Below are 25,452 nucleotides of genomic sequence, written 5' to 3' on the forward strand. Positions count from 1 at the left end.
TCATGTCAACTTTAAGCTTTCATTTCTGAAATATTAAGAGTGTGAACATTGCAAATTTACTAGAACTAAGTTGATAGAGAAGAGAAGAAAATGTAAGGCTCTTCAACAACAATGGCTGAGGTTGTCAGGGAATAATACACTTAATAGACATCGACATCAATCACTTGTTATCTAAATTTGAAGTCCAAAGTTCTATGTTTCCATTTCTGGTGTCCTACCCTTGTGTGTTTATCTGCTGATTTAGTTATTTAAGAATAAGATAAAACGTGTTTCATGGTCAACATGAAAAGTAAGAATTATTCCTTTAGATAACCGGTTCCTGTAAACTTTCATCAGATGAAGAATCACTCGAAGAATCACTGTCAAATAACATTGTCTCTTCTTTTGTTGGAGATGATGGTAGTGCTTCTACTGTTTGTTGTAAGGGAGAACCTGCTTCTACTGTTTGTAGTAAGGGAGAACCTGCAAAAGAGTGAGTTTCAGGCCTTGAGCTAAAGAGGAAAGGAAGCAAGATAAAAATTTGTTCTTCATCATAATGAATGAATAAAGTAGTAAAAAACCAATAACATGCAGGTGAGTCTAGAACAAACCTTTTTGTCCTTTAGCCTGCAACTTCTTGGTGTGCTTCCTAATAAGCTTTTTAGCTTGTGAGATTGTGAGCTGTCTAGCAAAAGGAGAGATCTCTGAATCATTTTCATTGAGATCCCCTTGAACTTCATTCTCTCCTTCATTTTTTATTGTCTTTTGCACAAATGCCTTTGCCTTGCGGCGTTGATTACTAAATATTCCTTTAATGGATGTTACAAATCCATCACCTGCTCCATCAGTTGGACGCTTAGGAAAAGATGGTGGAAGCTTATCAGATTTTCCTGCTTGCCCTTCATTGTCAATAGAAGTAACGTCCAATTCTGGACCACTGGAACTAGGGAGCTGAATCTGGCCTTTGTCTTTAAATTTCTTACCCTGCATGATCCATAACAAGACATTTAAATGAATTAAGCAGAATCAGTTCAAGATTGTCACCAACTTGAGTATAAAGGGTATGTAAAAAACCACATATTGCTCCTGGATACTGAAATTGCACATAGCATTGCAATATATAGGCTAAACTGAATAGTTATTTTCCTAAAATAGGGATAAATCTAAGGTAACTAACCCTACTATTGAAATTGTTGAGTTGAAGTTTAGTACTGATAATTGAATCGGATTGATAATCAATCAGAATTAACAGTTCAATTTGTCCTAGGAAATTGTTTTTCTTGTGAATAACTTGTCATTTATTGTGATCTTCATGCCTATAAAATAAAAACTTGCCAAGTGGTATACTCACTCAAACCAATTCGGAAAATTTCCATGATTCTTTATTTCTCACATGGTTGGAGATTCTGATCTAGGGTGTGCAGCTTCAGCAACAAAAACACTGAGAAGAAGGTCTCAAGTTCTCAGAAATTTAGGACTAGCTCAACCCCAAAAACTAGATCAAGAGACTTCCCCCCATATGTATATTATTTTAGATACAATGATATAATTCCGGTTGGGAAGCTAATTATCTCACTGTCACCAGACTAAATATATCCTTTGCAGGTAGTGTACTTGTTCAGTTTCTTAAGTCTCCTCTACTAAGGAAGACAACATTCATACATGAGTCATGGGATATTTAGCAAAAAATTGGGCAAGTTTCTTCAAGTTAGGAGTTTCACCTCTATATATTGAATTCTTATTGGTGGTGGTAACTGAATTTCTTGGAAAAGTAGGGTATAAAATGTTGAACAGATCCAGTGCAGAAATAGAGTATAAAGCTATGGCTCCCGTCGCTTGTGCACTTATTTGGCTCATACAGTTGACATTGATTTTTGATAATTAGTGTAAAGAAATAGCTCACAAATTCACTAAACTATCTACCAACACCAATGAGTAATAAATGATAACAAAGAGGCTGCAAGTGGTTTAATGTGGTTTAATTGAAGTGTTAATTAACTTCAATCTACATCCAATTGTCAAAAATTCACTAACACAGATGTTATAATTCAAGGATTCTCTCAGAGCGAACTCTCAACTTTAGGTTGATTACAACACTTCAATAAGGTCGTATTTATACAAAAAGTAACTGTTAAAAATAATTTCCGCAAATCACACCTAAATGGTTGGAGAAGACACATGAACAAATGCTTCACTACTAAGCTCAAAACATCAAACCATGTGGACTCTGGTAACAAACCAGAAAGTTATAACTAATGTAGACTATATCCTCTAATGCTATAAAGACAAATGCATGAAGAAGACAATTGATTTGATCAAGACAAATGGTCTTGTATAACCAGATGCTCTTAAACTATTAGACGATTTACTGCATCAAACTATTTATAACCTTTAATCAAGATTTTACTGAGCCAATACTCACAATTAGGATGCTTTGCATATTTCTTTTTATATGCTATTCCATGAGAGGACTAAGCATATTTAGGAAGATTGCCACTTTATCAAAGAATATTTTTATTGGGTGATATCACATCGATTTTCTCAATTCCAATGACTATTTGACAGATATCTTTAACAAGTCTTTCGGGGGTCTTTGGTGCATATGATTTACATGCTTCAACTAGACAGGGAGTGTCGGATATAGTTAGATCTTTGTAATTAAGGTAATTCTATGAAAGGAACTTAGAGTTAGGGGCAAGTTATGAGTAGAAATAGTCTTTAGAAATGTGTTAAGTATTAAAAACTTCAATATGACAATTTTGTATTAGAATCACTAGGATGACGGTTACATGATGAAAATAACTACTGGTAGTTAATTATTAGAAGTATATATCTAATTCTGGGTTGTGTAATTTGGGTTTGAAGTTATTTGGAACTTGTAGGAAGAGAATACTCCAAGTAGGGGCCTTTGTCTCTTGAACAGAAATTGCATCGCTGTATTTGTATGTGATAGGAGACTTTTTTTCTCTGGGACACTAAGTGTATTGCTGTATTGTGTGTGATTGATTTCAGGGTTCTGTATTATATTTTATTACTTTCTCAATTGTTGTTCTAGCATTTTAGGATCTACATATGTATGCTAATCAAACAATTAGGATATTTGTAGTTATGTCGCATATTTTCTTTTCCATCCACAATTGGCAAAATCCATTTTAAAACTCAAGTTTGTTTTAGAATGTCATCATAAATTTGAAGTGGTAGGTAGGTATGAATAGCTGTCAACAAAGATAAACACAATGAGTATACATACATTCTTGTTACAATAAAATGAAATGAAAGTTGTTCTTCACCTGCATTCCAGTCACAGACTTAAGGACTCCCCATATGATATGCTTCTTAACTCGTGAGAACAGTTTTCGCCAAGTCCCGGTAAACTCAGCTCGATGAAATTGATCCATCAATAATTTCATATCACTAACAACAAATCTTGACCCTTCATATGTAACACACAGTTCCACCTGCAAGAAAGATCACATTATTTATAATAAATTGGAATTATTTCTACAGAGGTGACAACGTGTGATGAGTGACAACTTCATCTAATGGTCCAAAGATTAATACCAACCTGGCTAATTTTGATGTTGTGAAATTCCATTATCTTTTGTGGTCTAGCTTTCTTCTCTTCTTGTGGCACAGCTACCCTCTTTTCTTCAACGGAGGAAGTACCAGCTTTGACACCTTTGGAATCTTTTAGTTTATTCTTGGATGCTTCATCTTGTGAGACAAGGTCATCAGCTGCAGATTCTGCTACATTCTCGTCCTTTGTTTTATCAGACGAAGATGACCTTTTCAACTCGGGGGTTGGACCAGTAGCAGGGTTTGCTTTGGCATTTTGTGCCTTGGATGCCTGCAAGCATGTTACCAAGCTCATTTCTTAAAACATCATATACTAGGATGGTGAGAATAAAACAACAAAAGGAGAAGAAGCTACATTCTTCCCTAGCTTTTCTACCAATGTAGTATGGCATTAGCCTTCCCAGATTCTTTTATTACTAGAGGAATTTTAGCAAGTAACAAAACATTTCTTGATACTCTCTTTCCATTACTTTCTCCACTATTGGGTGAAATCCTATGTTGGCCCCTCCATATATCATGCTCCACTCTATTTGTGGGCCAAAATGAGGTTTCACCCAAGAAGATAGTGTTTTTGATGAATGTGTTGTCGGAAATCATATACTAGAGAATAAACTCACTTGGGCTGAATCAACTTGGGAAGCAAGTGGATTGGCTGTAGGAAATAGCATTGCAGAGATGCCAGTTCTTGCTGGTGGGGCATCAGAGCCTGAAGCCGAACCATCAGCTGAACCTTTTTTCATACGCCTTGCACCAGCTGTGGTTGAAACCTTCCAAACCTCCTACATAAGCAATCATGACTTTAACTTAGAACACAAAATATCTATGAATGTTATGATTGTTGTGGAAAGAAGTCAATTGAAATAATAATTAACCTGTCGGCGTTGTGAATCCTTCTTTTCTTCTGGGAAGAAATACACCCACATCATTCTGTACATTGTTTCTGTCAAATGGATCTTAAGGGGATAAATCTCTACCTATAGAGTAAAATGTGTTCATGTTAGGAAACCAAAGGCACAACTAGTATACTGCACACACTTTCTACTCAAACAGATTCCTAGTTCTCCATGCAATGATTTATCTGTTAGTCTAACTGTCACTGTAATCTAGCTATAGCTGCGTCCAATAACCGAGTTCAGTTGTATTACTGTATAATAACAAGTTTGGAAATTCGAGAAACATTTTCTCTCTAACTTTACTTTCAGTTTCTTGGAAACTCTCCTCTTTTCTTCTCTCATGAACTTCAATAGATTCACTTTTATAATTATTTCTCCCTGATATTCTGCCGTGTCTCCAATATGTTAGAAACATTGTACATATTAATCTTGGGCAGGGTCTACTTAACAAAACTCTAACAAAAGTATTACACATGGACTCGATTATAAGCATCTGACAAATATTTTTGAATAACCCAAATTATAATAAGAGATGGATTCTATAGTTCTACAGAACTTTGCTGGGAGAAAAATAACCACAAGGAACCACTTACCTGGAAAAGTTCAAAGGGAGAATTTCCATCCTTTGGAGCTCCCTGTCTCGCATCAAGTTTAACCATCACTTTTCTGAAAAAAAGAAGCAAACATGCACTATCAAGGTACCAAGAAGATATAGAAAACACAAAAACACTCTAATCTTTATTGCAATAGAAAAGGTAACATCAATCTTATATTAAAATAAGTTACTAAGAGGCTCCTTTTTTTCTTCCCATTCCATTAATAAATAATTTCAACAATACAAGTAAAATTTGTATGCCTTTTCAGTTAAAGAGAGGGAATAGACTAGCATGGAAACCTAAGGGCTGAAATGATGCAGTTCAACTTCAACTTAAAACTAACCCTAATTTAACTAGAAATTAAGACATTGTTGCCTGGAACAGCAAAGTGAAAAATATCAGAAAATCTACTTGGAAGCACCAGTAAGTTGAAGAAAAAGGCCTGAAAAAAAAGACATACTTTCCCCAATCGGGAGGGGGATTCCATGCTGACAGAATTGTATCAGATTTGGCGTTAGACAGGCAGTTTCTGAAAATAAGAAATTTTGTTGTAAACAGAGAAATGCCGACATCCTTATAATCCCGGTCGAAGTCGTAGATCTAAGTGATTAGAAGAATGAAACTGAATTAGTATATTATTGCAAATTGAAAGAAAAACAAAATCTGAGGAAGCTAGAAATCTAAGGGATTAAAAGTGAATCATGATATTCTCAGGTTCATAGGAACAAAACAAGGACAAAAAAGAACAACTAAATTAGAAAATATCACTGTAGTTTTTTCCATTACATGCAGGGATAATAAATTTGCAGATTCAATATTGTAAGGACGGAAGAGCACTATAATAAATGTATCAATGCATTCTATACAAGTCAATGGAGCAAATTTGAGCCTTAAAGTACAAAATTTTTAGAATCTAACTAATATATTTGAAGTCAGACTAAGTGCTGAGACGACAAAGTTCATACTTCATGAGAAACAGATTTCAATGAGCCTTGGATGGCTAAACCCAGAGCAAAAAAATTCTTACCATGTCATTGATCTCAACTTCAGCAAAGGATTTACCATCAAGGATCATGGTCCAAACAACTTTGTTAATTTGCATAGATATGCGCATAGCATAAGAAGGACTTTTGTTTTTCTCCTTCTCCAGTAACCGCTGTTGTGCAGCTTTCTGCATAGCCACTCTTAATGAGGCATATGCTTCCTTCCTAAATTTTCGTGCATTTACATGTTCTTTCTTCAGTTCTTGGACCTGCAAGTGTTGGACGATCGTTGATTACACATGCAAATTTTCATGTCCAAAGTCAACATATAACTTCAAAAGTGGCATACACACTACACATCTCGAAAGAAGTTTAGATCATTTGGAAGATGATGGACGTGAAAACTTGTAGGCTTTTACTATCTCACATTCACTAGTCTAGATTTTGCATTCTTTGCCAGTGTGGTGTCATCTACATAGACCACCCATTGGATGATTTTTGCTCATACAGTGATATATCTAATGGGAGGAGCACTAGGCATTGGTGTCTGTACTGAGATCAAGTACATACTATGGTGGAGAGTTTCTCCAATGTTGTGCTGTTATGTTGATAGAAGATCCACTTTTGGCTAATGTGACCATATGGGAGCGACCTTGTCTCTTGGAGAAGTAAGAAGCAAAGTGATCACTCCACAGCCATTTTGCATGGCAAATATTTTATATTCACAACAACTTATGCATGATCAACACATATACTCCAACTATAGGAAGGGGCAGGGAGTACTGCAGAATAGCTCTTAATTTATGTTTATGAGGTTATTGTTGAAACTGTAAGGATATTTTTAGGGAAGGAAAGGAAAAGATAAAGTAGAGAGAAATAATCTGAATCTGATTTGATTGGTGTAATTCAAAATATAAAGCATTAACCCATATTATACTGATGCTACACTCGAAATCCTGGTTAAGTAAAAAAACAAATGATTTGTAACTAATCCTACGATTTAAGGATTTTTAATAAGATTCATTTCTTACCAGCTTGTCTATTCCACCGTCTATCATCCACAAGTCTGCTTCCTCTTCTGGGTGTGAATTTCTTGAAAGGTCAAACCAAAGACACAGTTTTCTTACATCATCAAGAATCAAATTTTGATCCCTTTCTTTCTTTTCAAGGTTGATTTTTTCAAGTTCCACCTCTTCAACACCATCTGGTACCACCTCATCTGCTTCTTCTTCGTTGTCTTCATCATCTTCAGCAAAAAGTGACATGCTACTTTTTCGAGGCCTAAGTTGTACATGATATTCTTAGTTAATTTAAAGGACTCTCAATAGAGCAGAACGTCTTTGATTTAAATTTCTTTAATGGAAAAAAGAACTGCATCAATGTACGAATCATATAATTCGACTGCCTTGGATTATCTAAATTAAAACCCAATTCATGCATGAGAAACATATCTTCCTGATAAGTAATTTAAGAATAAACAAACAGTAATTTTCATTAGAAAACTATTGCAACATAAATGAACATCAAACTGTCATGTTTTATCTTAAAACTAATGAGTGAAGTTGCCACACATGCCTATCAGAACAGACAAATATATTAGAACATATGATTATCATAAGCTCTGATACCGTTTTAGATTTGAACTTATAGGATACTATAAGGTGTAAACATACAAGAACATCTTACGTAGGTAAATAGATAAAAGTAGGTTTATAACGATTATAAAGCAAGAATGGCTATCCATACTTGGGAACCCTTGCAAGGAGAAGATTGCACAGCACATCCAGCATGACCTGAAACTGGCGAGATGTCATTGTTGCTGTTATATTATGAGAATTGAAGGTGAGCTCCTTCAAGGGTTTCACCTGCAGTATTAGAGTATGAATTTGACAGAGATTAATGATCACCATAGACATGAGAAAATACAACAAACTGGTGAAAAACACTCCATAAATACATGCATTTACTAAGAAAAGGAAAGTTCAGATACAGAGATAATCACTAGTTAGGATAATGTTTTATTTACAAAAGATAATTTCGTTAAGAAAAGAGATATCCACATATAGGAGAATAAAAATGTGAACAAAAATAAATATGAAATGAAAAACCATGAGCCTAGCATCAAAGAGAAGCTAAAAATTTATTCTTTGTTAAAGTGTTAGAATAAGAGGAAATACAGAATAAATTGGTATGGAATAGAGATGAGATAAAAATGAAGCATAAAGATTTTGCATATTATCAAAAGAAAATGTTTCACAATCACAAAATGAACTCATTCAGAAAAATGAACCCAAGAGTTGCTTACATAGCCAGTGAAGGTTACATTCCTCATTGTGTAGAAAGCAATCATTCCAAGATTCTCCTTACTCAACACATAATGTGTAAAAGAAAAAAACAACATAAAACAAAGAGAATACGTCTTCTTAGATGTTGCCAGAAACTACCCATTTTCAATAATTAAGCAATAAATGATGAAGAAGTAAAACATCATTTGAGGAAGAAAATTCCATCACAGAATATTTGACTGACGAAAGCTTCATCAAACTGAAGAAATATTCTCAAATTTTAAGACTCTCCTTGAGATGCTTCTTCAATATTCAAGTATTGATCTTAGCAATTCAAACTTGTCTTTTGGAAGTGCCTTCGTCACTATATATGCTAATTGATCTTCAAAATTGCAATACTCTAATTTAATTTCTTCCAATTTGTATGCTTCCATGATTGCATGATATTTAATCTTTATATGAACGTTTTGTTTTTTTGTTTTTTTTATCAGCGAATTAAATTAATTAAAATGGAATTAAATTAATTAAAATAGGATACTTTAGGGGTATCCCAACCCATTTACAGATAAAGTTTACAGGTAAATAGGATGATATCTATCTATATGACACATCTTTCCTTCCTAAACACAAAACTACCATCCATGTATCATAAAACAATTAACACCTAGAACAGGGACCATATCCTAGATGATTCAAAGCAAGTACTTCTTTTAGAGCAAAGACCCCACCACCAGCAATTTATGACATTCCTCCATCGCTGCCAAGCATACCTAAATCCAATGTGGCAGCAGCTTTGAATCAGCCTTGTAGAGCAACAGCCTTGATTTGGCCTTTTAACATCATCTAACACAGCTTCTTTGTAGTTGCAATAGCTAACTTGTTATAACTCTTAAAATAGTTGGCTTCATCTTGCTCTTGACCAATATCTTGCTTCTTTAAATACTATTAAGAAGTAAACTTTAAGTTTAACTTAACCTTACAAAATCAACTCATAAGATGAGATTAACACCCATTTATATACTATGAAATGTCCTTATTCCTAGTCGTTCTGGGATATACAACAAGTACCAATAGAAAACTCCCTTCCAAATGAAAATACATATCCTGTTGTACTCTTTATATCATCTAAGCTTCCTGCCCAATTACTATTAGAGTAGCCTTGAAGATTTTCACTCTTCTTCTTTGGGAACCAAAGGCCAAGGTTTGTTGTACCATTGATAACCTCAAGACTCTTTCGCTGCACCCATGTGAACCTGGCTTCGTGAGTGCATGAATTTGGATAACAAACTTGTAGAAATTAAGTCTGGTTTGGTTGCAGATAGATAAAACTTCTAATCTCACCTCTATACAAACTTGCATCTCCTTTTGTCACCACTTTTCATTTAACACCAATGGAGTGACAACAGTTTTGCAATTCCCCATGTGAAACTTCTTTAAGATCTCCTTGGCATTTTCTTTTGGGAGATCAAGATTCAATCAAATGTTGGAGTATCTCCATCTTAAGAAAATAATTCATCAGACCTGTTATTTCAAATTCTTGCTCCATATTCATTTTAAATTGGTTTAGACTATTCGACTCACTCCTAAAAGCTAACAGCTCATCAACATAAATGGAGATAATGAGTTTAGCTTGTGATTTTCCATACAAAGTGGCTTCATTTTAACTTCTTGTAAAGCCTTGCTCCAGAAGATAGTCATCAACTGTGTTGTACCACGTTCTTGGAGCATGTTTCAGACTGTACAAAGCTTTATGAAACTTGTAAACCTTTTCAGACTGTACCCTTTTAACCACCAATCTTGCTTTGAGTTTATTTACAGATCCACCAGGGTTTAGTTTGGCTTTGCAAACCCATTTTACAACAATCACCCATTTGTGTTAGGGTCTATCCATGATCTACCATGTATTTTTCTTCTCAGTCATATGTGTCTCCTCTTGCATGAAAATATTTCATGCTTCACTTTCAACAACTTCAACGTAGTCAACAAACTTTAACAAAGCTTTGTTGCATCTAACACATACATCTTCTAATAATATGTGTAAAAAAATGTGTAGGCACTAAGCAATAATTATACAATAAAAAAATTATTAAATAAAAACTAATTTTAGAGATGAAAAATAATTAGTCACTTAGATACTATTTTAAAGACTAACAAGGATCTTTGGATTTTACAATGATATAAAAAAATTACCTTCAGTTCTGGAGTGCCTCCTTTGTGCCTTGTGAACTGAAAGAACATATCACAAGGCATAAAAACTCTCTCAAGAAGAGCACCTGTACGCATTACTTTTGGAGACCCTCTGCGAATTTTTGGTAGCCACTGCACTCCGGCCCCTGGATCAACATCTGTTGGTGCAACATGGGCCTGCACATGCTCCAACATGACAGATAACTCCCATCTTTTCCATGCAATTTCAGGCTGGTATTCACTGTTTTGTGCATCATTAGTTGTACTAAGTGCTTGCTCAATCATCTCGTAACCAACTTGAAGGACTGAGTGATATGACTGGGCTAATATGCGGCCACTTACAGCAGCAAGCAAAAACCTTCCCTGTGAAAGCATGAGCACACACATAATCTTGGCACACTCTTCTAAAAATTTATAAACAAAGGAGAACTAACACATGAAAAATAAAAGACATAATCTAGATTAAGAGACTCTTGTTGTCCAAACTTCAAGGAAATCACAACATAACTCCCCTATTGATTCAGAACAGAGAATGAACAAAGATAAGGTGGATTAAGGGTGACTGCAATCAAGACATTTTTCAACAAGAGATCTCTTACAACTATATACAATTAGAGTTATTATTCTAGCTCACAATTGTCAATGGAATATGAGTATTGCTCTTCATAGATGCTCAACTAATTATCCTAAACAAACTAACAGAAAACAGAAAACCAAATCTGTCAGCTGTTTCTCAAAATAAGATTGAGAATTTGAATAAAAGGATTGTTTCAATCTAAGTACAAGTCACCATCTGAAAGGCATGCACAATAATCAAAATGCTTACTGTATCTTCCCATAAGTTCTATTTAAAATGAAAAAGTATTTTATGACTTACATTTGCATCCTCTGAGTGAAGATTAAACTGTGGTTCAACAATATTAACCATGAAGTGACGAGTCCCCTCCTCTGGTTCATCGGAATTCTCCTTTTTAGCTGGGAAATAGACAAAAAAGGGAAATAAAAGAGGGTAAACAAAGTTGTTAGTGACAATACTCAAGAACAAATGGGGCTTAACAAAGAAATCATCAAGGATTTCTGGCAAGCAGTGAAAGTAGTGTTGTGACACAAGGCGTACGATGTATGCTTTTTTTGTGTTATATTTTACTACTTGCATATAAATTTCCTGAAGCAAATGACACATACTAGATGGAAATTTGTCCACATTATCCACATGTGATGGGGATGAAGGTAATTCAGGATTTTTGGCAGTCAGAGAAGAGGGAGAATCCGAGATGTTATTGGTGTTAAGGGACAGAGAATCTTCATCTTGATGCGTCTCAGCTCCTTCATCTTGACTGGTTTCAGCCTTATTGTCTTGATTGGATTCAGCTTCATCAACTTTACTGATTTCGCCACCATTATCTTGATGAGTTTCAGCTCCATCATTTTGACGGACTTCAGCTCCATCATCTGGAGGGACTTCAGCTCCATCATCTTGAGTGGTTTCAGCTGCACCATCTTGATCAGTTTCAGCTACATTTTGTTTTGTCTTCTCCTCACGTAACTTTCTCTGTGTATACTGCCGAGAAGGAGAAGGTTTTGCTGGTGCACAGGCTTTGGAAAGACTGGCAGCCCAGAAACAAACAGCATTTCTGTTTTCAATATTCCACAGAAGCTTGAGACCATAGACAAACACACGCTGACAACTATCTGCTATTATCACATTGTATCCTTCCTCATCACTTGGATCTGATTGCTCATTCTCATTGGTTTCAACCCGATTTTCACGCTGAGGTCGTACATAGGTCTTGTCAGAATGTATTTTTCCTGTTTCATGCCAGGCTATCAAAGTATCAGGATCAGCCTTTGGGGACTGCTTTCTTATGGTGAAGTAATCACCGGATAAAAGAAATCCATCATCAGGATTTTTCTGTGTCAGGAAACCTTTTTCAGAGGGATTTTTATCCTTGGATGGAGCTTGTGAGCTTTTTGGTGTCATGCTAATCAATTTAGCAATACTGCAGCAGTCTTCTTTGCTAAGGAAAACTTTGGGCATGTGAAGATCAACACCCAGGTAAACAAGATCAAGAAGGCCACGGTTGCATTCAAACGTAAACTTTTGCTTGCCCCTCCCAAAACATACTTCAACCTTGAGCTTTGTCATAGCGAATGTCAGTCCTTTGGCTGGATCATCATCATGCAGATGCACGTTCTTTACACAAATTGGGGTGCCATCTATACGCATCATAAACTCAGTTATTACTTTGTCTAGTGCAAGGTTGCCTGATCTGATAATTCTTGGAACACCGTAACGAGGGAAACGCGAGAAGAAGCGCAGTTTATATGGGGGAAGGTACATCAAGGTACCAAATTTTGTTAGCCATGATACATCATGAGCACCAAGGTTTATTGTTGGTGAAGCATTGCTAGAAGTGTGAGGAGGCTGATGAACATTAGCATCTCCTTCTGATACACATTGTTTTTCTGATGAAGGATGAACGGATCTAAAGGATATGCTGCATCTAATCGAAAGAGCAGTGGATCTGAAGGGGTCGAATACGAACTCACGAGGCTTCCCTTCAATTGGAAGTGAAAACAAATAATGATTCAATGGCATGTCAGAGTCACAACCCCAATCCATTGTAAGATCAAGTATGAAAACTGGGACTTCAAAGAATGCACCAGAAACACCTGGTGGAATTTTGGTGCAACGTTTGTTTGCCATACTCTCCAAACTGGTCAAGTAAATGTTGAAATCTTGCGCAGAAAGAAAAATGCGACCATCAGACTGCTGAATTTCCATAGAACTAGTCAAAAGTACTAGTTTATCAAACTTTTCATAAGGATCTGGACTTCCCAAAATATTCCAGTTTGTTTCAGAAAATAATAAGGTGATTCTTCCATGAATGTAGTTTCTCATGTCATCCCACCATGGCAAACTCTTCTCCTTTTTGGGTGGCAAAATAAGTGGCCCAGGAGTCTTAACACTTAGATTAGCCCTCCGTAGCACCACAGTAAAAGCATAACTAATATCAGCAAAAACTGGTTCATAACCCACCCCAAATGACACTTCACCTTTCTGGAAATTTAACGTCAAATCTGTGTATGTCTTCATCGGCGGAGTAGTACCCATGGCTGATCGAAGCATGCATACCTTTCTCCATTCCCCAACAAACACATCTTGAAGCATTTGAGGTTGAAAGCTAGTTGCCTACTTGAAATAAATAAAAGAATAATGACCAATAAATGTTGCCAGGTTAATCATCATCTACTTAATCCACCAATACCACAAAAGAAACAAACTCCAAGTTCAGTTCAAGAAACATTGGAGCTCAGGAAATGTATAATTGATCACAATAAGTAAGCATCAAAAACTGGAATTTTGAAAAAATATTTTATATTGCTTCATATTACCTGCTGAGCCATCACAAGACGACCTCCACATTTGCCAGAAGTTCCAGCAAAGAGAGGAAATGTGTAATCTCGAATTTGAGCAACAAGAGAACTAGTATTCAAGAGAATGTTTGCTCCATACAGTCTGGAAAATGGTATCTCTAGTTCACGACAAACAGGATCAAGCTTCCTCAGAATTTCAATCATCCCATCTTCTCCACCTTCAATTTTTGTCAAGGTTACATCTAAGTTTTCTGCAGATATTGAAAGAAGAACAGCTCTTGAAGTACTAAGCTTGAAACCAGATTGAAGTTGATCATTTTTATAAGCACCTGATCCCTTATAGAACTCTATGTTTTGACATGACTGGTAATATGATCGGAATGTTCGTCTATAAATGTCTTCTCGCATCGATTCAATAACTGAAGGATTGTTTACATCAACCTCAACATCATTGATATAAATTTTCTTTTCTTCATGAGAATTATTGGTGTCATCAGTAGAGTTTGGATCTTTCTTGGCCTTGGATATAAAATCATCCAAGAAGTTTAACCGGACAGTTAATTCACCAACCTCCTTCTTCAGCAGGTGGTAGTGTTCATCAAGCCATCCCTGAATCGGTTCCTCTTCAATATCAAAAGTTAACTTGCGTAGGAAAAACTTCAAACATCCAAATTTTACTGAACTTGGCTTTCTAGCTTTAGAACTGTCTTTCTTCACCGGAAAAATCATGTTGGTCTTTGCAGCAACAATAAGCTTCAATGCACGCAACATGTCCTCTAGAGCATCATCAATAGCACGCAATTCTAATCTGAATGGCAAACAAATATGAACATCAAGACCTTGAATTACCCAATCCCATATTGTAGCTCCCTTTGGATCAGATGTAGCAGCAGCAGATTTACTAGGAATTCGTGAAACTTGCATCCGGCTACTCTTGACTAGTCTGGCCCCATTAAAATTAAACAAGAGTCCTTCAAGGAGCACTCCTATACGAGCATTCTCAGAGAAAATTGACTGCACCTGAGCCGTAGCATTAACTCCATCTCCTAGCTCAGCAGATATGTTCAACATTTCTACATCAACAGCAAAAACAGATTCTTTCTTCTTTTCAGAATGCCCTGATGGAATAGGAGGAGTTTCATTTTTCCTATTAGAATCTTTTACATCAGACACAACATCTTCAACTTGCTCATTACCCTTCTCCCGAAGCTTCGAATTGTGTAATGCTAATTTTAGCTGCAAAACCAGTTCAATCACTGATAGATGTACATCAGGCTCCCACTTCAAACTAATCTCAGTGGCACTGAAAAGAGAGCATGCAGCATTCTCTTTAAGGCCACCCAATCGTTGTACAAATTTAATATTTCGTATGTCAACTAATTTCACCTTTGATACTGGCCTAGTTTCATCATAATACTCCTGATAGATGGATCTGGCCTTTGCAAGTTCTACCTGTTTGGATCTTTTCTCCTTGTTCACACTCAATTTCAAATTTAAGATTTTAAGAGAAATACAGTACTTTAGTTTCCGGTACTCACTGGAAACAGTGGACATTACATTTGCAGTGCGAGGAGTACCATCTGCAGACACACTTATTATAACTCTACCACCCTGTGAGCCATAATTAACTCTCTTGGGGTCTGGAACAACTGTGTTTTCTAATCCAGTTTCCCCCAATACATAAACTGAACACTGTTCAAGATGGAATTTCAACATTTGAGTTCCTTTCCCTGAACTTTTTGATGAATGTGCCCGGGGCTGTGTGGATTTTTTCTTTGGACCAGAAAGGCTTTTCAATAGAACTTGAAAGGATATTGCAGTAGATATGAATGATTCTACTCGCTCAAAACTTAGATAAATTCCCATGCCAGTCACAACAGCTGATAAACCTAGCACACACTTTGGAGCCTCTTTTTCAGATGATTTTATGTCCTTTTTGCCCCAATCCACACTAACCTTTGTAATGTGCAAAATGTTGGCAGAGTATGATTCAGCACCAAAAATGCTTTCTCCCAAGCATTCTTGATTTTCATTAGCCATTTTGAGGCTTAATTCACCAAGTTCAGAATGCACTGCAGTTCCCATCTTCGAAGTGTTGTTTGCAGATACATGTGTTGATTTTAAGCAACCCTGGATTTTGAAACAATAGATGAATGCTTGTTGGTAAGTGTCTTTACTCAAAAACATTTGAATCAACATTTAAGATAATTTCCTCCAATAGAACACAAAATGATCAAACAGGTACATATATATAGTGACTTGAACAAAAGAAATTTGAAGACTCAAAGAAACAAAACAATCCATCCATTTGATGAGCCTCCAACAAAACACTCAACCAATATCCAACAATCATCCTTTGAACCTCAAATCTAATATCCAAGTAGCAGTTGCAAATGTCTCTCTTGGTAGTTTATTCTGATCAATATCATTTTAGCCCATTAAATTATTTTACATTGTTAATTTTTGTTTTTACAAAAATTAATACTTTTTAGTTCCTACATTTATTACATTACTACATTGATAAATATAGAGATGGAAAACGTATTAAATATGGTAGGAATTAAAATCAACATTTTGAAATGTTTTAAAAGATAAAGATATATTTTTATCCTTTTTAATTTACATGCATCATTAGTTTGTTGTTTAATAGTTTAAAAAAAAGTCACCTTGTTTTCACTTCATTTCCTGTTTTCAAGAATCTGCAAAGGAGAAAAGAAGTGAAAATAAGGCGACATTTTTGTAGTTATTTATAAAAGTATATTATAAAAAAAGTAAAGCTAAAACAAATCAAATGCACCCTTTTAAGAGAAAAAAAAAATACACAATTATGATCTTTTCAACATTAGATCCACAAGCTTGCAGATCAAATGACCTCAATCTTTCGACCTTGTTTTGATTTTGAGGATGGTCGTATTCTTCAATAATAATCTTTACTAAAAACTACTAGGATGTTTTGATACCAGTTTAATAGTATATTTCAAGTATCTTCTGAACCACTTTTTCTGTCATCCCAAATTCATAACCATAAGAAAGTTTATACGATTTTATCTTTGAGCTTATCCTTTCTTGATCATCCTAGTGTAACACTTTCTCCTGCTTCAAAAACATATCTGCTTGCATAGACAAAATACAGTTTCAAAACTCAGATATTTGAATGAGTTTGTTCTAATATATTGTTCACACAGTTTTCTGATATTGTCATGTTATCATTTCATAAAAAAAATAATAAGGACACAAATAAAAACTAGAGGACTCAAATGAGAAAACATATATACTGAAAAAAGTATATTTAATCATGAATCACCACATGCACAACATCACATATAACAAGAACCAATTTATTTAGTAAAACTGTTAAGCTTATTTTGATTCACAGATAACAACAATTATGCATATAGATATACGTATATGTATATATATTTGGCAATACTTACATGATATAGTGGAGAACCAGCCATAGTGAAAAGCCTTATTGTAAGCTCCGAAGTTGACAAGTTACATGTCCATACGATGGTCTTGCTGTCATCAGTTGATTTTGGTTTTACAACAGGAGTTTCGTTGATAACCAATTTTTTCTTCTTATTATTAGGTGGCTTTAGGAGCAACCAAGGTTTTATTCTGCTCATTACGATGTTGCATTTTGAACGTCCAATCTTAATTTCTGTGTCAGCTCTAACAAGCATAACTGACTAGAGGAAGAGACCAAAAGATGAAGTAAGTTTGCACATAAAATACAACAAAAATAATTATATATAACTCATTGTAATATATAGTCCATATCAACCCTTCTTCATTCATATTATGAGATCAATGTCATTTATATATAAACTTCTAAAGAAATTCTATTATGAGATTTCGTGTCTATCAATCAACAATTCTCCTAAAAGCTTAATTTGTTAAGTGAATGCTAAAATTCATCTATATCTCCAAAACAAAAGTTATTTCATTGTATGGAAAATTTTATAATTTTATAAATTAAAATATATTAAATTTAAATTGATTTATTTGAATAAAGTAATTTAAATTTATTGACTTTTTTTGCTTAGATGGAATATTTCAATTACTATCAATAATATATTATATTTAATAATAAAAGAAATATTAATATAGGTGATGTTTTTTAGTTGATGTCAAATGTTATTTTTCTAATCGAAATTATTAAAGATTTTTTCAATTTTCATTGAGATGAATTTTTCTTGATTCATATTCGTTAATTCATTACTAGAAAATTATTAAATAGAAACTAATTTTAGAGACAAGAATAATTAGTTTTTATATCGATTAAATTATATACTATTTTAAAAATTAAAAAGAAAATATTGGTACCTAGATTAGTTTTTATTGTTGATAAATAGTTTTTAAATTAGTATCTAATTAGCTACCAAGGTTTTTAGCTACATCCTAAAGTTGGTAGCTACCTATATAGAAAATATTTATCAATTGTAGAACCTAATTTATATACCAATAATTTTTTTAGTCTCTAAATTAGTATCTAATTTAGTCTATATAATAACTAATTATTTTTTATTTCTAAAATTGATTTCTATTTAATGATTTTATTAATGTGATCAATATTGAATGAATCATTTCAACTAATACTAATTGTATTTATTTTTTATTTTTTTTTACATTGTTGATTGAAGTTATTGTTTGACTGAGGACTTTTCAACCAATATCAACTAAAAAAAAGTGTAAGCTAACATTGGTCTATATAAGTCCTATTCAAGATTGGTCACAAAGTTTCTCTAGTCGGAATTAGAAAAAGAAATCTAAGATAATTTTGAACTAATGTGACGATCCAGCCTCGAGGGTGCTATTGGGTAGAGTACCAACAAGACAGTGTTTGAGTAGGAGAGGGGTGATGTTGAATACTACTGTATGTGCTTTATGTCAGACCAAGGAAGATTCTTGTCAACACCTCTTCCTAGAATGCAAACATGCGTGGTGTGTCTGGTCCTTGTGTTTTAAATGGATAGGAATATTGTTTGTCCAACATAATGATCTAACCCACTTTGAGAGCTTTCATATGATCAAGGGTAGTAATTAACAAAACCTAGTTTGGAAAGGGGTATGGGCAACTATAGTCCGGTGTTTGTGGGAACATATAAACTCAGTTGTATTCAACCAAGGAGTACTACTAGTAGATGAAGAAGAAGTGTTCCAAAAGGCTCAACTTAAATCGTGGTTATGGATGAAGCATAAAGCACATAACTTTAACTACTCCTTTGCAGATTGGGTATTGAATCCAATATCTTGCATCAGTAGCTATAAGTAAGTGGTCTTAGGTGGAGCCAAGCTGTCTTGGAAGAGGAAGGAGGGCAATGCTTTTATGCTGGCTAAAGCAGATGGAAGTAAGAAGAGGTTTGTATGTGAAGGAGGTTTGTGGATTGAGACACTCCTAAAGTGTCTTGGTTTAATTAATTTTATTCTTTGTTAATAAAAAAAAATTGAAGTAACAAACTGATAAAAAAATAATTCTAACTTACATTATTGGAAAAACAATAGAAAGATATTTCATATTATTGTCTATTGATGAACCTTGATTAACATCAGGTTGAAAAATAATATCATTGAAGTCAATAAAAAAAAATTCTTATTAACATCAACCAAAGTATAATTTTATTAATATTGGACAAGAAAATTTTAACTAACATGGATTGATTGAAAAAGTAATCTTAACCTACATTGACAAAAAAAATTAAATATGACTAGGTTAAAACCAACCCTCACTGAGATTTAAAGATAACTCCAACTAACATCAATTAAAAAAATCATGTTTTACATATAAAAAATTAGTTATTAGGTCAAGACAAAGAATAATGTTGTGTCCTATAATGAGTTCACAAGAAAAGTTGTTGTGTATATACAAATGTATCAGTTAGTTAGGTAATGTTGATAATAATTATTGCAAAAAAATCTTTTATACTTAAGGTAAGAATTGGATTTGCTTAACGAATCTCAATTTGGGAGATATAAGTGAGAGAAAAAAACAAACACATGTAGAGTGGAGAGGTTAAAGAGGAAGTAATTCTTGGAAGTTAGGAATCAACTAAATCTCTCTTTTGTTGGAATCAAAATTACTCAAACTACAACTCCAACAATAAGATTATTTCTACTAAAATTTCTCCACATAAACTACAATTTAACCCTTTTATTTCTTTCTAATATTAGGAAAACTTACCAAATATACAAAAATACAAAGGTGTTTTCTATATGGATGACAAAATAACTTACCTGTACAGGGATACACACAAAAGAAACCAAATTCACACTCAATATCTCCAAGATGGAAGAACCAAGTTCTTTAAAAAGCTGTAATGTCAACAAAACAAGAAAAGTTGTTAGTAAGAAGGAAAACAAACAAAAAAATGGAAAATGGTAACACAAGTTTCATCAAATAAACAAATACACTCCATACATGAATTTCACCAAATTCGAGTTGAAAATGAAGACGTGTACTCTCCCCACCATCCTTTGTTGGTCGTGATTTGATGTTTCTGAATTGGATGCCCATGATGTTATTTTCAACATAAAGATTACGTTCACGATGAGTAAAACTCACATTCACCTTTGACAAATTGAAGTTGACCTAATGATAAAACATAATTAAACAGTTGACCTTTAAGCCATTTGAAAAAACCCTTTCAACAACTTTTTATCTTTGATTCAATTAAATCAAAATATAAAAGAAACTTATTGTTCTAAAGTAGCATGTAAACTAAATTGGCTCACACACACCATAAACATGAACAAATAGCCACAACCAAAATGTTTAATTTGTAAAAAAGTGAAAATCCAGGAAAAGTTGGTGAATGTAAAGATGCATCACTATATGTCACATATCAACAAGATAAATTTATATTTTGAAATGACCAAACTCTTAATGATAAACTAACGACAAACAATGTGATAGTTATTTAGTGGGAAAAAATCAGTCATTAACTACTTTTCGACTAATATTTTTCACTATCATATAATTTCAGTCACTAATTTCGTCACAAAATATATTAGCAATTGATTTAAGTTATTTAGCGACAAAAAATGTGGTCGTTAAAAGTACAATTTTGTTATTGTGATCCTAACTATTTAAATAGGTCAAATATCTTATTCAATAATTTGAACAAAGTCACTCATTCATAGGTCAACTACATGTGCACCAGGGCTGGAAAAGTATATGAAATCATTAGAATAAATAAAAAATAAAAGCATGTATAATTTCTCTACCTTTTGAGGAAACTTTGAAATATAGCCTGCAATTTTTTCCTGCTTGTTGGTAGGTGGCTTTGTGCTCTTGGGATCAACATTTGATCCTATACTTTTCTGAGAGTCAGAAGAAGACTCTGATGAACTCTTCTTTCTCTCAAGCAACCCCTCATTTGAATTCACAGTGACATCTCCAATGGAAATGTCTACACTCCTTATAACTATACCCACTTCCCTACATCCAAAAGAAGAAGAAAAATGACAACTAAAAAAACCTAAAAGGATGAAAATTAAAAAAAAAAAGGAAAGAAAGAGATTATCCAAGTCAATTGTAATTTTTACTTTAAATAAGGAAAAATCAAATATAACTATAAGATAACTTTATGTAAGACAAAGAAACACATAAAAAATAAGTACCATTTGACTTGTCATTATATTTAAAAAAAATAGGAAAAAATGATGCACCACCGACATTGTGAACCAAAACTAAGAAAGTTTTAGTTTTTTAGGAATTAGCAAATTTAGGTCCAATAATGGAACAATAGTTAAAAGTGTGTTTATTTTCTAATAAATTAATTCACAGTAGATAAACCATATGTATATTAGAATCTCCTTTTATAGTTGAAGCTTCTCACTTTGAAACTCCTATTGTTTTCAACCTTAAGTTTTTCATCACATCACTTACAAACATCTTACATACAAATTCATTTTCTTTTCTCAAACTCAAACGAGTGAAGTGCATGATTAATACTTAAGAAAATTATATAAGGAAATTAGTACCTATCATGACCAAATGCACATGAGACAGAGAATTTTTCACAGACAAAAGTAGCAGAAGTCTTTTCTGTAGAAGCAATAGATGCTTGGGTAGAAGTATTGCTTCCTCCATCACTAGATTCAGATAATTGATTACTAACTTGAGGCTCACTAATGTTAACGACAATGGGTAGTATTTGAACCCTAACTACCAAATCTGAATCGGATCCACGATCTTTAGATATGTCCACATTCAACTTTCCAATCTCAAGAGTAAATTTAGGTGTCTGCAATGTTCAAAAGACATTCACAATATCCAGGAAAAATATTTTCAAACAATGTCAGTCCTAGTAGAATTAAAAATGCAAACACATACAAAATAATTTTTTATATATACTATATTAAACTTTGTTTTACTAGTCATAATAGCCATAACACTGTATTTTATAGCAATAATTCTAAATATGGTATTACATATTATAAAAAAACATCAAAGACACCATTAATGTATGTTTGGTCGAACAAGAAAATTAATTAAAATGGCACAAAGATGCATACCTTCACAACTATATTAGTCACATGAAGTGACAAATATCTTGCAATGTTGCTTATGGTCTTCCACTTCCCCTTTCCCTTTCCCTTGCTAGAAGAACCACCACTGGATTTTTTAGGTTTCTTCTTTTTTATCTCAGAGCTTTTAATTGGAGGTCGTGTAACAACTTCTAAGTTGCATATTATTAGTTGCAACTTTGGGTCCCAAGAACTAAAACCCGTACCATGTTCAACCAAACAACGACGAAAACTAAGTTTAATTTCACCAATAGATATAGATTCAACAGCACCCTGCACATGTCATAAATTGAAACAATATATTGATATGACTTTAAACAAACAACATAACAATCACTACAAAAAAAAACAAAGAATTTGAACTATGATTTTCAAAATGGATTGTATAAAGAAAAACTAGATCAGTTGGGTGAAATGGTGTATTCTTTTATATCACTGACATAAGTACAAATTTGAAAGCTTCCTTTAAGTTATTGATGCTGATAGAATTTTTCTGTGGAAAAACGCCAGAGTGATTCGACACCAATAGTCATGAGCATTTTATATAATAAAGTCAAGACATCATTTTCAATCTAAAACCTTAATACAATGGGTATGTGAGCATTATTTCTTATATATTACTCTTTAAGCATATTCCTACTCAATGTGTGACAAATTCATACTTATAATCCTAACAATCACCCCTTTTTAAGTGTGAATTTTTTTCACATTGATACTTCCGCACAAACAACACACAATACGTTATTCAACCACTCACATATTCGATTCATGTTCACCGCACAATTTGATAGGAATTTTTGGTGAAAAAACACCAGGGTGATTCAACACCAAAGAGTCATGAACATTTTTTAAAAGAAAATCATAACACCACTTTCAACCCGAAGCCTTAAAATAATGGGTATGTGAATTTTTTTTCTTATATAATACTCTTCAAACACATTCTTGCTCAATATGAGATAAACTAACACTTGAAATCATAACATATGTATTTAAGATTTTGTAAATTTTGTAACTAGAAAATAAGAAGCGGAAGTGAATAAAAGTAAAGAAGAACCTTCTTAAACTTCAATTCCACGTCTTTCAAACTGTTACATCCACCAACGCAAAATCCAACAGATGCACCAAGCACCCGACTCAAAATCCAAGACAACAATACAAAAGATAATCTGAAAGAAAGTTTGTAATCAGAAAACACATACTAAAAAATTTAAAACACAAAAAATCTCAATAACACAAACTATGATGAACATAAAGTAATTTCAACATAACATTCAACTTGAAAAGCATACTATGTTTTTCTACATTAACAAGACATAACATGATATCATCATTTCTATGTGCACAAATAACAAAAATATAATGAGTCTATAACAAAATGATAATGAGTCTTTAATGAGATATAATTTCGCAACAAAGTTTTGAATATTCCTCCAAATATTTTAACAAGGATCATAACTAGCATTCATCATTATTAAAATAAATCTTAATAGCTAAGCCATTGAATATAGTAACAAAAATGCAAAATTCAAAATCAACATCCAAGAATATATGAAAAGGAAGAAAATATTAATTTCTTGTATTCACTATATTTTGGCAGACATTTGAAGCTTTTCAGCAAATATTTAAATGCAAAAACTAATAAGCTTGTTATTAAAGAGAGTGAGAAATGCTAATGACTAAAGTCCAAGTATCATTAACATAAAAATACCTTTTTTCTTTACACAAGTAAAACCAACATTACAAATAACAGAAATTACAAATGCATTCAATATTTTAATATAAAAATATCAATTTAATAATTACAATTTTTCTTCTTAACATGTAGTTTCCCACCACCACCATTTGTCATATTTTAGCTTGCCATCATAGTAGTAAAGAATTTAGACATATATTAATACAAATTATTTCTAAACTAAATCTAAAAAAATGCATTTTGATGAGAACTATCTTAACAAAAAAAATTGGAAAAGTAAATGTTATTTCTAAATGACCCAATAAGGTTAATTAGCAGTACACTCCCTTGCTAAATCTGTGTAGATTGATTAAGCAAACAATTTCATTCAAATTCTATACATAATCATCCCATTTTAGGCACCTCCACAATCTTTTCTAGTTAGTTGCAACCACCACCAAACTTTTTACAATTCATATTGATTTCAACCTAAAATGGCTAACAAAGTATTCAACATTCAATCTCACCCACTAATGAAAAACAATAATGATTGAAAAATGAAGTAGAAGAATGACATTTAGGAAGAAAATAGAGAATGATTGAAGGCTTACAAGAATACAAGCAACAAGGTGACACAAAATACAGTGAAACCATGGAGGAAATTGATCGGAGAAGCTTCCATTTTCAGTGGACGTTTTCAAAATGCCATAAGATGAAAGAGAAAGGTGTTTCTTCAATCACGTAATAGCATGGCGTAGTGTACCAAAGAAGGTATCATGGAATGAAAAGAACTATAAATTATTTTTTGCTTAAGAAAAAGTGTAAAAACAAGAGTCATTCTTTAAAACCATTTAGTGAATGCTTTAGAATTAAGATCCGCTCCGTGAGGTGCTCGATGATCAAAGGATTGCCACTAATGTATATTGTTAAAAAAAAATTGAATAATTTTAAAGTTCATAATTTTTAAGAAATATCTTCACCTTTAATTTAATTTAAAGTATATAGTGATATTAGCTCACGGGTAATTTAAGAGTAATATACTATTACTTATTTTTTTTACAAATAATAAAATCAATAGAGAGGAATCTGGTCATAATTGTTTTTAACAAAAAAAATCTGTTTTTAATCAATATTATATATCACGATGATAATATTTATGTGAGATCCCTGTTTTTTAAATTAAATTTTTACTTCATAAAATTAGTTTATATTAACAAATTTAATTAAAAAACTTAGAGTTTATTAACATGGTCTAAAATTTATTTGAGTATAATTTTTCTTATTAATGTTACAGAATTGAGTCTTTAAAATAAATTAATAACAATAGAAATTATATTTTTTTTAAAGTAATAAAGGCTGATAAGTTGATTTATC

The 25,452-nt window shown here is 33.1% G+C and overlaps 1 protein-coding gene across 1 annotated transcript; it reads right to left on the reverse strand.

Annotated features, from left to right (window-relative positions):
- Positions 1-24,760, reverse strand: LOC137827046 (protein SABRE). The gene is made up of 23 exons (XM_090294673.1): positions 24,690-24,760; positions 23,461-23,572; positions 22,395-22,679; positions 21,861-22,123; positions 21,102-21,315; positions 20,296-20,466; positions 20,112-20,189; positions 17,312-17,566; positions 13,896-16,007; positions 11,685-13,692; positions 11,377-11,474; positions 10,503-10,862; positions 7,774-7,892; positions 7,059-7,308; positions 6,072-6,296; positions 5,505-5,644; positions 5,042-5,114; positions 4,428-4,529; positions 4,173-4,334; positions 3,545-3,826; positions 3,270-3,437; positions 591-963; positions 1-432 (listed from the first exon to the last, which is right to left on the reverse strand). The coding sequence occupies exons 1-23, from the start codon at positions 24,758-24,760 to the stop codon at positions 305-307; spliced, it is 8,049 nt and encodes a 2,682-aa protein (XP_090150799.1). The 3' UTR covers positions 1-304.
- Positions 24,761-25,452: the final 692 nt, after the last annotated feature.

The sequence above is a fragment of the Phaseolus vulgaris genome, chromosome 8 (genome assembly GCF_051622355.1).
Source record: "Phaseolus vulgaris cultivar YP4 chromosome 8, ASM5162235v1, whole genome shotgun sequence".
Taxonomy (NCBI): domain Eukaryota; kingdom Viridiplantae; phylum Streptophyta; class Magnoliopsida; order Fabales; family Fabaceae; genus Phaseolus; species Phaseolus vulgaris.